The sequence below is a fragment of the Camelus dromedarius genome, chromosome 10 (assembly GCF_036321535.1).
Source record: "Camelus dromedarius isolate mCamDro1 chromosome 10, mCamDro1.pat, whole genome shotgun sequence".
Lineage (NCBI taxonomy): Eukaryota > Metazoa > Chordata > Mammalia > Artiodactyla > Camelidae > Camelus > Camelus dromedarius.
The window spans coordinates 49,524,636-49,537,187 of NC_087445.1; the positions used below are offsets into that span (position 1 = coordinate 49,524,636).

At 54.0% G+C, this 12,552-nt stretch overlaps 2 protein-coding genes across 6 annotated transcripts in view; both read right to left on the reverse strand.

The window, feature by feature from the left end:
• CORO2A (coronin 2A) overlaps nucleotides 1–3,998 on the reverse strand; it is a 55,482-nt gene extending 51,484 nt beyond the window's left edge. The window contains exon 1 of the mRNA XM_031450079.2: nucleotides 3,869–3,998. The gene's annotated coding sequence lies outside the window, so the exon portion shown is untranslated. The remainder of the gene's footprint in view (nucleotides 1–3,868) is intronic.
• A 4,045-nt stretch (nucleotides 3,999–8,043) lies between these two features.
• TBC1D2 (TBC1 domain family member 2) overlaps nucleotides 8,044–12,552 on the reverse strand; it is a 45,685-nt gene continuing 41,176 nt past the window's right edge. For 2 of the 5 annotated variants that reach the window (XM_064490338.1, XM_010977472.3), the window contains exons 6-8: nucleotides 10,445–10,630; nucleotides 9,522–9,643; nucleotides 8,044–8,875 (exon numbers count right to left, since the gene is read on the reverse strand). In XM_064490338.1, the coding sequence (XP_064346408.1) occupies nucleotides 8,668–8,875; nucleotides 9,522–9,643; nucleotides 10,445–10,630 (516 nt within the window). In that variant the 3' untranslated portion in view covers nucleotides 8,044–8,667. The remainder of the gene's footprint in view (nucleotides 8,876–9,521; nucleotides 9,644–10,444; nucleotides 10,631–12,552) is intronic. The other 3 variants (XM_010977468.3, XM_010977469.3, XM_031450081.2) reach the window with 3 other exon arrangements.

Genomic DNA, 12,552 nt, shown 5'->3' on the forward strand with positions numbered 1-12,552 from the left:
GGTGCACAGCCTGACCCATGGCCTCTCTAACCTGTCTCCTCTTCCCTCTCCATCACTCTGTCCCAGTGTGCTCTTCCTTGAACGTGCCAGACATGGCCCTACCTCAGGGCTTTTGCACCAGCTCTTCTCTCTACCTAGATGGCTCTTCCTCCAGAAATCAGCCCAGTTCATTCCCTTACCTCCTTCAAGCCCTTGCCCAAAAGTCACCTTCTCAATGATCCTCCCAACCGTCCTATTTAAAACCACAACCACCTCTTTCCGTTCCCCTCACATGCCTGAAACATCCTATGTTTTATTTGCTCTATCTCACTTATCACCACCTATTTTACTTACTGTTAACTCTCTGTCTTTTTTCCTATTAAGAGTGGAAGCTCTTTTAAGACAGTTTTTTTTGTCTATTTTGTTTACTGTCAAGCCCTCCCACCCCTACCTAGAAAAATGTGGCGCAAAGTAGGTGCTTAATAAATGGAAGGCTGAATGACTACACGAATGACACAAAGCACAGGACAGAATCAGGCAGGTAGTAAGTACTCAACACTTGTTAGCTTATTATTGTTGTTGTTATTGGTTCTTCAAGGTGAGACTCCCAAGTCCTTCCACCTTGACTTCTCCAAGCTTATAATCACCTTTCCCAGTCCCCACCGCACCCTGCCAATCTCTCAATTATGGTAAGGAGCACACTGCATTTTAATTATATATTTTTCCATTTAGGCTGAGCAAAATAAAATTGCCATTTCTTATAAGTCAAAAACAGCTAGATACTGACCATTTCACATAGTTTAATCTAATGTGTTTCCCATGGCACCCATAGGCCCTCGGGAGGCACCTCAAGGCCTAGAACACAGTAGGTGCCCAGTAAATGTTTGTTCACCTCCTCCTGGCCCTTCATAATAGCTGTGATTGCTAAACACCTCCAGTCTGTTCTGAAAGAGGCAAGGCACAGCCTACAGACTTAAAATAAGAAATGGAGGATCTTGCTGCATTATTTTCTGATCCTCCTGAAAAATCTCGGTCCCCTTATATTTGGTAAAGATAAAAACAAAAACACACTAGCTCCTAAAATAATCCATGTTCTGGCCATTTGAAGATAACAAAGGTCCAAGGCTGAGGGAAGTCCCTTTCCCAGAAGGGTAGCTAGCTAGCTGCTTGACTCTAAGGGGATTCATTTAATGATAGGGGAGGGAGGGAGGCTGGAAGGTTCTTTGGTTACCCTATGTTCATGGCTCCTAATAAAGGCTTCAGTTACAGGGATTTAAGTCTAGAAGGTGGGTTATCAGAGCTCAAAGAAATTTAGCAATCACTGAATATACCCCATTTCACAGACAGGGAAATGAGGTCCAGAAGGGCAGGGATGGACCTAAGGTCACACGGTGGGGTAGAGGAAGAGTCAGTCTGGGAATCTACAGCTGCTGACCTGAGCCTTGTGGCTTTTCCTCCGGACCACACTGCTCCAGTGCTGGCCAGTCTCTGGCAATGGAAGCTTTAGTGTCACTATTTTTAAAGCTGTACTTTTCAAATGAAATGTTGATTAAGCCTCAGGTAAAACACCAAAAGCTTCATCTCTATAAGATAACGTCTTGTAAATAATAGCACTACACTCATCTCTGTAATTACTTCCTTGGGGTAAAGTCCTCAAAGTAGAAGGCTAGGGGCAAAGGGAAGTTAGGATCATTTTCATGGACTTTTTAACCAGCTGCCAGATTGCCCTGTAAAATTAAATGCTACTGCAGAATCCCTACTGTTTTGCCAGTATAGAGGTTTATCCTCTTATATTTATTTTTGTTAATTTTATAGGAATAAACACAGGTTGCTTTCATTTACTGTATGGTATGGCTTTTCAAACACACACACAACACACACACACACACACACACACACGCATACACATTGGTCCTGGAGTCAGGATCCCTGGGCTTGGTTGTTTGTCTGCTGTGTGACCTTTGACAAGTCATATCCCCCCCAGGGATAGGGGATACCTATCTGTAAAATGAGGGAGTTGGACGAGATGATTTCTTAAGATCCCTTTCAGCTTGGACATTCCATAATTCCATGGTACATTTTAAAATTATTGGCATAGGATGACTTTTTAATAACTGGAATCTGCCCTACCCCTAAATCAAGGCCCAACTGGCTTGGACTAGCAGAGCAGGAAAATGGAGCTCAGATTATACGCAGGTAGAGATGATGGGAGGCACAGGTAGTGTGTGATGGAGCTACACTTGAGTGAAAGCACATATACTTAGTCTGCTTTTACAAGGGGATAAGAACACTCATCTGTGGTCTAGCTTCAAGTTCTGTGCAGCTCCATCATGGCCAGAACGCAAGGTCATGGCCACTCCACTTCGGCCCTAGTGTACCAGACTTGCAGTCAAAGGGAGCTCACCCCCAGCAAATGCTCATCCAAGCCTCTGTACACACACCTCTAATGACACAGAGCTCACCACCTGCCCAGGCATCCGCTCCTTTCCTTTGGCTTTGAGGAAGCTCCCGGGTGAGGGGCAGGTCATGAGGGGGAAAAGAGAGACCAGAAGGCCCAGACTTGATTCTCAGAAACTACTCCCAGTTAGGGCAGGCAACAGGAGAAGACAGGGAAGAGGACCCAGAGGCTGGAAGGCCTGGAGAGGGGTCCCCTGGCTCTTCTCTCACTCCAGACCTCTAAGACGGCTGCTAACCCATACAGGGGACACATTCCAGTCCTGATGAAGGTGGGTTCTGAGCAAGCCCCAGGCTAACTGCTGCCTGCTCTGGGGCAGCCACCTCAGCTTCCTTGTCTTGCTTTTTCTCCCTTTGGCTCTGACAGGAGAAACAGTGCCAGATCTGGGGCTGTTTAGCCCTGAAATGAGCTGATTTAAGGCACCAGATGATTGCCCTGGGGTGGGGGATGGAGCAGGACTAGCAGATTCTAGTTCTGCTTACAGCTAGTGAGATTCCCATCATAAGCAGTATGCAATAGGGCAGCAAGATCTTCCAAAGGGGATCTTACCAAGGGGCTGGGCCAGATGCCAGAGGTCTTTTTTAACTCAGAGAGCTTGGACCCACAGTCTCTCAGACACCTGCTCTGTCCCAGACCCAACCCTACCCAGACACAGCTCTCTTGGCACTGTGGCCCTTCTGGGGTGCCTGCATGGAGAAGTCATTCCTATCACACCAGGTGGGAGCACAGAGCTGGGCACCAGAACCTGGAGGGGAAGGGAAGAGGAAGGGCATGCTCCACACCATTCCCTAAATCAAGGTGTCTGCTGGGTCTGGTCCAGGCAAGTCTGTGGCCGAGGGCCCATCCACCTCCAAACCAGGGATCCTCCAGCCCCAGACCGCGAGAGAGACTTGGCGGGCAGACTCTGACTGCCCCACCCTGCATGCCTAGGCGGGCTCCAAAGGGACCCGGGGGTGTCTCCCCTCCTTGTTTCTCATACTGGGAAGGTAAGGCCCAGCAGGTTACTCAGCCAGGAGAGGGAAGAGCCCCGGCACAGGTCCCACGGGGCACTCAGGCCACTAGAGGGGACTGTCGGGACCGGCTCGCCACACCCAGCATGAGCAGCCCTCACTGCGGGTGGGCTGTGAAGACAGTGCCCATCCAGGCCCCGCCGCCGTCGGGAGCCGGGAGCTTGAGGCTGCCCTACCGAGCAGCCCGGCTAGGAAGGGGCCATCTTTACGGCCGCTATCCCGATGAGGAACTGAGGCCTGGGGAGGAGCAGTGCTTTGTGCAAGGTCACGCGGGGGGCTGTAAGCCAGGTCCCCCCAGCCCCGCCGGGTCCCTCGCGGTGCACCGAGCCCCAGCATTCCTCCCCGGGCGCTGCAGCCGGGGGACGCAGCGCGCACACATAGCGCAGACTTGGAAGGCATGGCCGGTGGTCCCGGGTCGCCCTACCTTGATGACGGCCGCGCAGGTGGCGGTGGCGGCGGCGGCGTCCGGCTACGGCTCCGCGCTCCTCGCCGGCCGCCGAGTCCCCGCGCCCAGCGCGCTGCCTCCTCCCCGCCGAGGCCCGGCGGGCGGGGCCTATGGGCGGGGCAGGGGCCCAACACAAGCCCCGCCCGCGAGCCCAGCGAGTTTGCGGGGCCACCCCTCCTTCCTCACCTCCTCGGCCGCGCTCCTGGCCCCCAAGAGCTGGTCTTGGGGCGCGCACACGCACACAGAACGGGCGCGCACACCGGCGCGCACACGCCGTAGTGATTGGGGCAGGCTGCTTGGCGACCAAGCAGAAGCTGGGGACAGTCACACCCGCCTGCCTTCACGTCCCGCCACTCCCTGGCTGAGTGACATGGGACAAGGGACTTGGCCTCCCGGGAGCCTCCTTTTGTGAAATGTAAACAGTAACTGCGTCTGCCTCAGAGAGCTCTCTGAGAATTAGATGAGAGGATCTAATTTACGGCCCGGTAAAGTGCGCGCTTAGAGCCCGCCACAGGAGTCTCTTCGGTGAACCTGCGCCGGTAGTGTAATTCCCGAGGCTTCCCGGTCCTCCGGGGAGGAAGAGGGCAGGGAGAGCTGCTGAGTATGGGGAGGACGCCCTTCTTTCTCCCGGTAGCCAGGAGAGGGCGCTGCTGCCCAGCCTTGCCAGCTTTGGGGTCGAACACACTAGATAATCTCCATGAGGAGGCCCAGGCTTTTAGTAATACCACCTAACCCTTAAAGAGCCAGACACTGTTCTAGGCACCTTAAACGCATCACCGCACTTTACCGTCACACAAGCCTACGAGGTTACCTATGACACACCTATTTTACTCTGAGGCACAGAAAGGTTAAGTATCTCGCTTAAGATCACACAGGTAGGCAGTGTGGCTCCCAAGCCTAAGCTCATAGCTACTACATCACACCACCTCTTTTGAAAAAGCTCTTTGTTCAGTGGTGTATCTCCAGGGCCTAGAACAGTGCCTGGCTCAGTAAGTGGTAGTTCACCTGAATGTCTTAATTCACCTAGGACTTGGGCCAGTAACGCTGGTGCATCCCCCACTCCCTTGCACACACCTCTGTGCCCTTGTTCACATTGTCCTCTCTGTCAGGAATTCTCTCCCCACATCATCTCCTACTGTCTAACCAGACTCATACTTCCTTCCAGGCTCAGTACCAACGTCCTTCCCCAGGAAGCCTTCCCAGATCCCTTGTGGACATGCATTTTCCCACTCCATGTCACTATGGTAGGTGGCTGGGACTGTGTTTGAGGAAAGGCTGGTTTGACAGGGATTTCTCTGGGGACCATGGGCATATGGACCAGAGGGGAGGCCACTGGTCCTCTGCAATACATGACATGGGACCCTTCCTAGAGATGCTGTGTGTATTTCCTCATTCTCCTGACCCTTCCCTCCCTCTGACTCTGGTCCATTTGGTGAAGGCTACCCTCTAATCATGTGAATTGCACACATGGGAAACTGAGGCCAGAGAAGGGATGACAGGCACAGGGGTCCCTAGCTAGGAAATGACACAATAGGTCTGGTCTCAAAGTTGAGCCCATCTACTAGCACTTTCTATTGGGCCTTATTGCTGATTGGGATGGGCCAGAAATCCAACATCTTCTTGTGTCCACATGGCCTGCTTTGATTAATCTGCCATGTGTGAGTCAGTGTCTAATGGGGGACCAGAATGTGTGTGTGGGGGTAGAGGGGCAAGTTCTCTCCTCTTCCTGCCCAGCATGGAGCATTCTGTACAATATGGCCCTGTGCAGATATAGCTGAGAAAGAATGAGGGTACAGCAGTGCCTGGGATGTGAGATTCTGAATATGGGGGGAGAGTACCTAAACACAGGCATTCTGTAGAAGTGAGTGTGCATCTCCCACTTTGCGGTGGGGAAGGGTCTTCCAAAGTGCCCTCCAGGCCCTCCCTCCTGTTTTGAGGAGTCTTACTCTGGGTGGATATTGCCCCAGGCAGGCTCCCCAGGTAACTCCTTTCTCCTCCCCTATGGAATGGAGCTTGGACGTGAGCTTGCCCAGGGCCTATGTCTGGGAGAGGAATGCTTTGAGCTAGAGGGCCCATCCCCTGGGGTAGGGAGGTGGGGCTGTGATGGATCAGATCCTCTAGCCCTGGAAGGCAGCAGCCCCTGGGGATGAGGGGCGACAGCTGTGGTGCAGGGCCAGGAACCTGACACCAGGGGTGGGCCCCAGATGCCTTTCAGGAAGAGCTGGGGGGGGGGAGGTAGGCAGTCTCCCTAGGAGCAGCAGCAGCCTCAGACATTCTTGGGGTTTGGCCCTACCCCCACCAGTCCCTGCTACAGCTTCCCTGTCAGGTGGACGGTCCTTCCTCCCATTTTGCTCTCCCTGGAGCTATCCTCACGGGCCCTACACCACTCAGGAGGTTGTAGGCTAGCCTTGCCCTTTCCCCTGGGCTCTTGGGGGAGGTGTTTCAGGATCCAGAGAAGGCTCCTGAGCTTGGAGGATCCCTCCCTGGTTTTGCAGTTAGCACTTCTAAGGCTTGAGCATGTCTTAACTACTCAGTGGCTGTGTGACTTTCAGCAAGTAGTTTAACCTCTCTGAGCCTTGTCTCCTCATCTGTAAACTGAGCTTGGCCTGGAGTGAGTGGGTGCTCTAGAACAGGCAGTTCTCCTTGCTGGCTCTGGCTCCAGCTCCCTGGTAAGGGGTAGGAGGCCCCACCAAGCACTCCCCATTACCTGTGGTCTCTGACCCTCTCAATGCCCATGCCCCCCAGTAGGCTCTGAGTGTGGGGGACCAGCACTTAGGTGATTCTATGGTGCAGCCAGGTAGGAACCAGAGGTGACCCAGTGCTGGACCAGCTGTAGAGCACCACCCCTCCCTCCAGTAGGGGAGGGGAAGTTGGGGTAGACACCCAGCTCTGGGCAGAGCTTCCCTGTCTGAGTGTGTGTGGGAAAGATGGAGGTGGGGGGAGAATAGTGGAGAGGAGAGGAGGGGAGAGATGAGAGGGAAGAGGAGGAGAGGGGCAGAGGAAGACGGGAGGAGGGGGTAGCAGGAGGGAAGGGAGAAGTGGGGGCCATTTTTCTGGCAGCCTCTGTCTGAACTGGGATTGTTTGCTGTATTTTCTGCTGAGGACGGAACTTGATTTTAAGGCTAGAGTCTGAGGGACCAGCTAGACCTATTCTTTCCTAGAGCCTTGGGCCTTTTCTAGGCCTCAGGGCCCTCCTGGTGACATTTTCTTCATGAAAAGGCCACTTATGGCCTGTGATTGTGCTTCAGTCTGTGCCAGCACCAGGCTCAGCACCAGTGTCATCGCCTTTAACCCCCCCAGAGTTCCTGGAGGCTGGACCCCTTGTCTCCCCGGTGATGACCCTCAGGGTTACAGCACGCAGCCTGTTGCTGATGCAGCCAGGACCTCCACCAGGTCACCCTCCGGTCACTATCATGCTTCACAGTTACTGTTTGATGGTGAAAGGACCTCAGCAGATGAAAAAAGTTCAGCAAAAATGAGAAAGGCCACCAAGCCCAGGTGTGAGGTGTTCACAGGAAACTGGGCCGGCCAGTAGCCCACGCGCATGTGGGAGGAAAGAAACTCTGAGGGTCCCTTCCACAGGGTTGTTGGAGGGGGCACGGGGAAGGGGGAGGGGGGACCTGTGGGTCACAAAGGGGCCTGTCCCTGGTCCCCAGTAACGGGCATGGCTTCCTCCCCTGCCCTGACAAGAGCCTCAGATCAGAGAAACCCCACCCCAGTCCTTCATACCAAAGACTGCTGAGCCCTGCACAGTCACAGGCTTTGCTGAGAAATGAGCTGCCAAAGTCACTTGTGCAGCCTCGGCGCTCTGTCTTGAGGCAAATGGGGGAAGCCTGTCTGCTGAGGAAGGGCCTGGAAGAGCCCAGGAGAACTGGAGCTGAGTTCTGCACACGTGGGTGCTGTGATGAGCCAGCCCTGACTTGGCAACAGGCTGCAGCTCTGTCCCTCTCACCACCTTTTCCTCCCCCTCCCAACCAAACATTTTTCAAAGACATGACTTTCCTTGCCCCTGCCTGTGAAGTTGGTGATGGGAGATCAGCAGTTGGGCACTTGACCCAGGGCTCTCTGCCCAGGCCCCCACACCAAGTTCCTCTTGGTGGTGGACAGGAAATGCCCCCCACCCCCACCCCTAGATGGGCTGTGAGCAGAAAGGAGAGAACAGGGGCAAGGCTCAGGAAACAGGCCTCGCTAGGTGGGAGCCAGGCCTGGAACAAAGGCCCCACCAGCATTGGAGAGGCGGTGTCACCCAGAAAGACAGAAGCCCTAAATGCACAGGGTCCCAGCTCTTCCAGGAACCAGGAGGGGGACTGGCACTGCAGAGGCGCCCGCAGGAAGAGCAGCCAGGGACGTCCCAGGCTGGAAACACCCTGGAGCCTCCGGCCCACCCAGGAACAACTGGTTACTGAGAATCAGTTAAATTCCAAAGACTGTGAACTATTTCCAATATTTACACTGTTTTACAAAGAAAAAACCTGGGGAATGTTCAAGGTTACCCTATAAAGACAGCACTCTTGATTGTCTGTGTGCTAAAGTGCCCTATGGAGGAAGTGAGAAGGGGTGCATCCTGGAGACGTGTCATGAGCAGATAACCCAACCAATGGCTTCAGAAGCCAGTGTCCCAATGGGGTGACTGAGTCCCAGAGAATGGTAGGGACTTGCCTAGGGTCACATGGTGATGGGGCTTAGGTAGGGGGCCTGGATCACTGCTCCATGGCCGTCCTCCTATGGGCCTGCCAGCCAAGGGTGAGAAAGGGATTTGGGGAGGGCAGGTGACCAAGTCAGGCCTCCAAGTCCCCCTCATCCTCACTGGTGCAACTCTCGGGCACCGCGGGGCCCTGGCATGTCCGGGTCTCCAAGTACTCTGCCTTGAACTGCTCCAGCTCGTGCAGCTCAGCCTCCAGTCGCTCCCGGTGGGCCGTCCGCAGCTGCCACAGCTGTTTCATAGGAAAGGGGTTCATGTCGTTGAAGGCAATGTTCATCAGCTTCCTGTGGGGAGAGCACAGTCAGCCCAGAGCCAGTGCCCGCCCAGGGCCCACATTCTCCAACAGTCCCAGGTACCCCTGCGTTCATTCTGCTCATGCAGCCAAGGCCCCTTCCAGAGAGGAAACAGTGAATAAGAAGATAATTTCCACCCAAAGTGACAAATACTGAGGCAGGAGGAAGCTTAGGGCTATGGGAAGGAAAAGTTGGTCAGGGAAGACTTCTTGGAGGAGGGGACAAGTGAGTTGAGATTTGAAAAATCAGTAGAAGTAGTCCAGGCAAAGATGGTGGTGGTGGAAGAGGTAACGAGACAGTCCAAGGAGAAGAAGCTGCAAGGCCAGAAGCCTAGAGATGGAGGTTGTCTGGTAACTCAAATAATTCTGTTTGGCAAGATCATAGGGCATGGGTGTTGGGGGCAGGAAAAGGTGAGCAAGAAATCAAACTGCACGGAGGCCTCAAGTGTTGTGTTAAGGGGCAGAAAGATGCTGAGGAAAGTCCCTAGAGACAGTTCAAAGCTGTGACGGAGGATTAGCAGCACTAATGAACCCACACTTGGAAACACCAGCCTCCTCTCTGCTATGTGTCCTGGGTGGGCATGTGTGGGTGGTGGGTGTGGTGGAGGGGCAGGGTGGGGGCAGGAGCGGGTTCTCACTGGCTGTTGCAAATGGTCTTGGTGAAGAAGCGCAGGTACTGGTAGATCTCCAGACCATCCTGCAGCCTCAGGATCGCCTCCTCGTTGTACTTGAAAATGGCCAAGGCGTAGCGGAACACCACCTGGGGGGCGAAGTAGGGGCTCAGGTTGGGTGTGGGGAACCAGGGCAGGGAATCCCCAGAGGGAGTAGAGCCCACACCCCTAGGCGGCGTGGAAATCCCTAGGCAGGCTGCAGAGGTTGAAGGCTTGGAGGAAACTGTAGGGGAAGGCCAAGGGGAGGGGGAGATTGGAAACCCCATGAGGGAACACAGCTCAGAATCTGGGGATTAGGACTGACTAGTCCTGGGACCCTGGGCAAGGTCTTGCCCTTATTGGACCCAACTCGGGGTAACACTGTCTTTACATGGGGCATCAGCAGGAATTGAATGGAGAGGCAGATCTGAGGGTGCTGGATAAACCGTGAGGTGCAGTACATTATCAATCACCATGGATACAGGGCAGAGGCTAGGGGATGGCCTGTCCAGGATCTCCTAGCAAGGTAAGGGGTAGAGCTGGGACCAGACTCAAGTGCCAGCCTCTCAGTCTGGGGTTCAGTCCAAACAGGAGGAGGAGAAGGTGGGGCCTGGGTGCTGGAGGGGCAAGGGATGGAACAGCAACCTCCCTCCTGGTCATACTCGTGCCTCCTCTCCAGGGAAAGGAAATCCCCTCAACTTTAGGATGCATCTTCAGGGGCAGAAGCACTACTTTCCCTCACGGGTGCAAAGCACTTGAGCTTACAAAGCCATGCTCCCAGGAGAGGTCTTCCACAGACCTGACAGTGAGCACTGTCCTCTCATTGTCTAGGGGCAGAATCGAGACCCAGGGGATGCAGGGACCTGGCCAGGACCCTCCTGCGCACCCTCCCATCCCCTACAGTGCTCTACCTTGGTGCCCTCGTAGAGGAAGGCATCCCATACTTGGAAGAGGATGTTGCTGATGAGACTGTCTGCAAAGACCACAAGGAACCAGTTGAAGGTGATGAAGGACAGGTCCACACGGTGCTGCCCTAGGTGGGCCATCAGCCTGGGCAGCTTCTCTGAGAGGAGGTCCTGGAGAACCCGCTGGTCCACCTGCAAGTGACGAGAGGGCTGTCAGCTGCCGCCCCACAGAAGGTGCTGCCTCACTCCTACCTGCCCCTTCACACCCAGCCAGTCCACACACACACAACCCTAGAGCTGCCCCCAGTGGGTCCTGCCCTGCCTGGGAGCACAGAGCGCCTGGAGGAGCTAGAGCCCAGCCTGGCCAGGAGACAGGTCACTCCACAGGCAAGCAGCATTCCAGGCTAGAGCTTTGATGTGGAGGTCTCTGTGGATCATAAGTTCTCGGCCAGTGGAGTTCTGGCCCTTTGTCCCCCTGAACATCAAGCCAAGTAGGAGCTCAGGCTTTATCGGCTAACACCACGGCTGCTCCTTGCTACCCATTTTGGGCCTGATGCACAAGATGCTCAGGGCAAGGTCCTGCGGGTGGGTGTCTGGGGAACCACACCTGACATCAAGGGGTGATGCTGCTGGGTGAGGTTTCTAGTGAACTCTCCACATGGTCACTGTCACACCTCCATCAATGTTGCACTTGACCTGGCTGATTACTCCCAGAACTGCCTCCTTCCCTGGCTCTGGCACATGGTTCTGTTGTGGCTGCCCCCTACCTCTGTGACAAGCCTGCGTTAGGCTCCTCTTGCTCTTCCTTTCTTGGAACTGCTGGTTTCTCAGCCCTTTCCCTCCATTTAAGCCTTCTTCTGGACTTTAGCCAGCAGCTGTGGCGAATGCCCTCTCTCTCCCTTCCTCTCCCTGAACTCCAGGTCTGCTGCAGAGGCCGAGTGTCCAGCTCAAAACCTAGGGCAACTCACTGAATCGAAGATGCCACTGAACCTACTGAAGGATTTACAGATGAACAGATACGATGTCTGAGATATACTTCCAGGTCATCAAAGAAGGAGTGGGTGGGAGTGTAGGTGAAACAGCACTGGTCTTCCTGTGTTGATAATTATTGAAACTAGGTAATGGATACATGGAAGTTCACTACACTGTTTTCTCTATTTTTTGGTACATTTGAAATTTTCTGTACTAAAAATAAAGAAAACAAACAAAACACACACCATAACACATTGGTTTATACAATATACCTCAATTCCAGAGATGTTAAAATGTGATAGTGAAATAGTTGTAAAATAAAATATTTGTATATTTCCCAGCCTGCCTTGCAACTAGAGGTGCCATGCAACACAGTTCTGACCAATAAGAGGTAAGCGGAAGTTGCTGGGTGGGGAAGGCTATTGGAAGGGGAGCCAGCCAGTGCCTGCCTTTCACCCTCTGCTTCTTTCAGCCTGGACCATGGCCACAGTGCCAGAGGTGGTGCAGCCATCTTGTGACCACGAGGTGATGAGCAGGAGAATGAAAGTCACGTTGCAGAACAGAGAGCTGGAAGGAGCCTTCAGCTTTCTCATTATCTGGGAAAAATAACCCCCCATTTAAGCCACTGTTAGGTTGGGTCTCCCTGCCACACAGCCACACACAATCCTTACCTGATTCACCATCTATTTCCTGATGACTCCTAAGTTTTGATCTCCATCCCTAATCTCTCTCCTCACCTCCCCACCCAGGTCCGTGTCCCAGAAGGAGGAAGCAGTGTTTGGTGCTCGGTGCTCGCAGTAGGAAAGAACAGGATGGGTGGGCGGGTAATGGCTTAGTAGGCTTGGAAGGGGAGTGAGAAGGTTCCTTCTGGGTGGCCTGTCTCCATAAAGCACACGCGCTGATGGAGCAAGAATGGGACAAGGGGCGAGGAGCAAGAGGCTGGGGGGTAGAGGTGGCAGGTTTGAAATGGTTTCCCATTTATACCTCTCAGCAAGCCCAGGAAGTAACGTTACTCCCATTCAAAAGCTGGCAAGCCTGGATTTCAGAGAGATGATGCCGCTTGCTATGCACACGGCTGGTTACTGGAGGGTCACTTCTGAACCGAGCTCCGCCTGACTCCAGGGATGGCCTGTGCTCAGAGA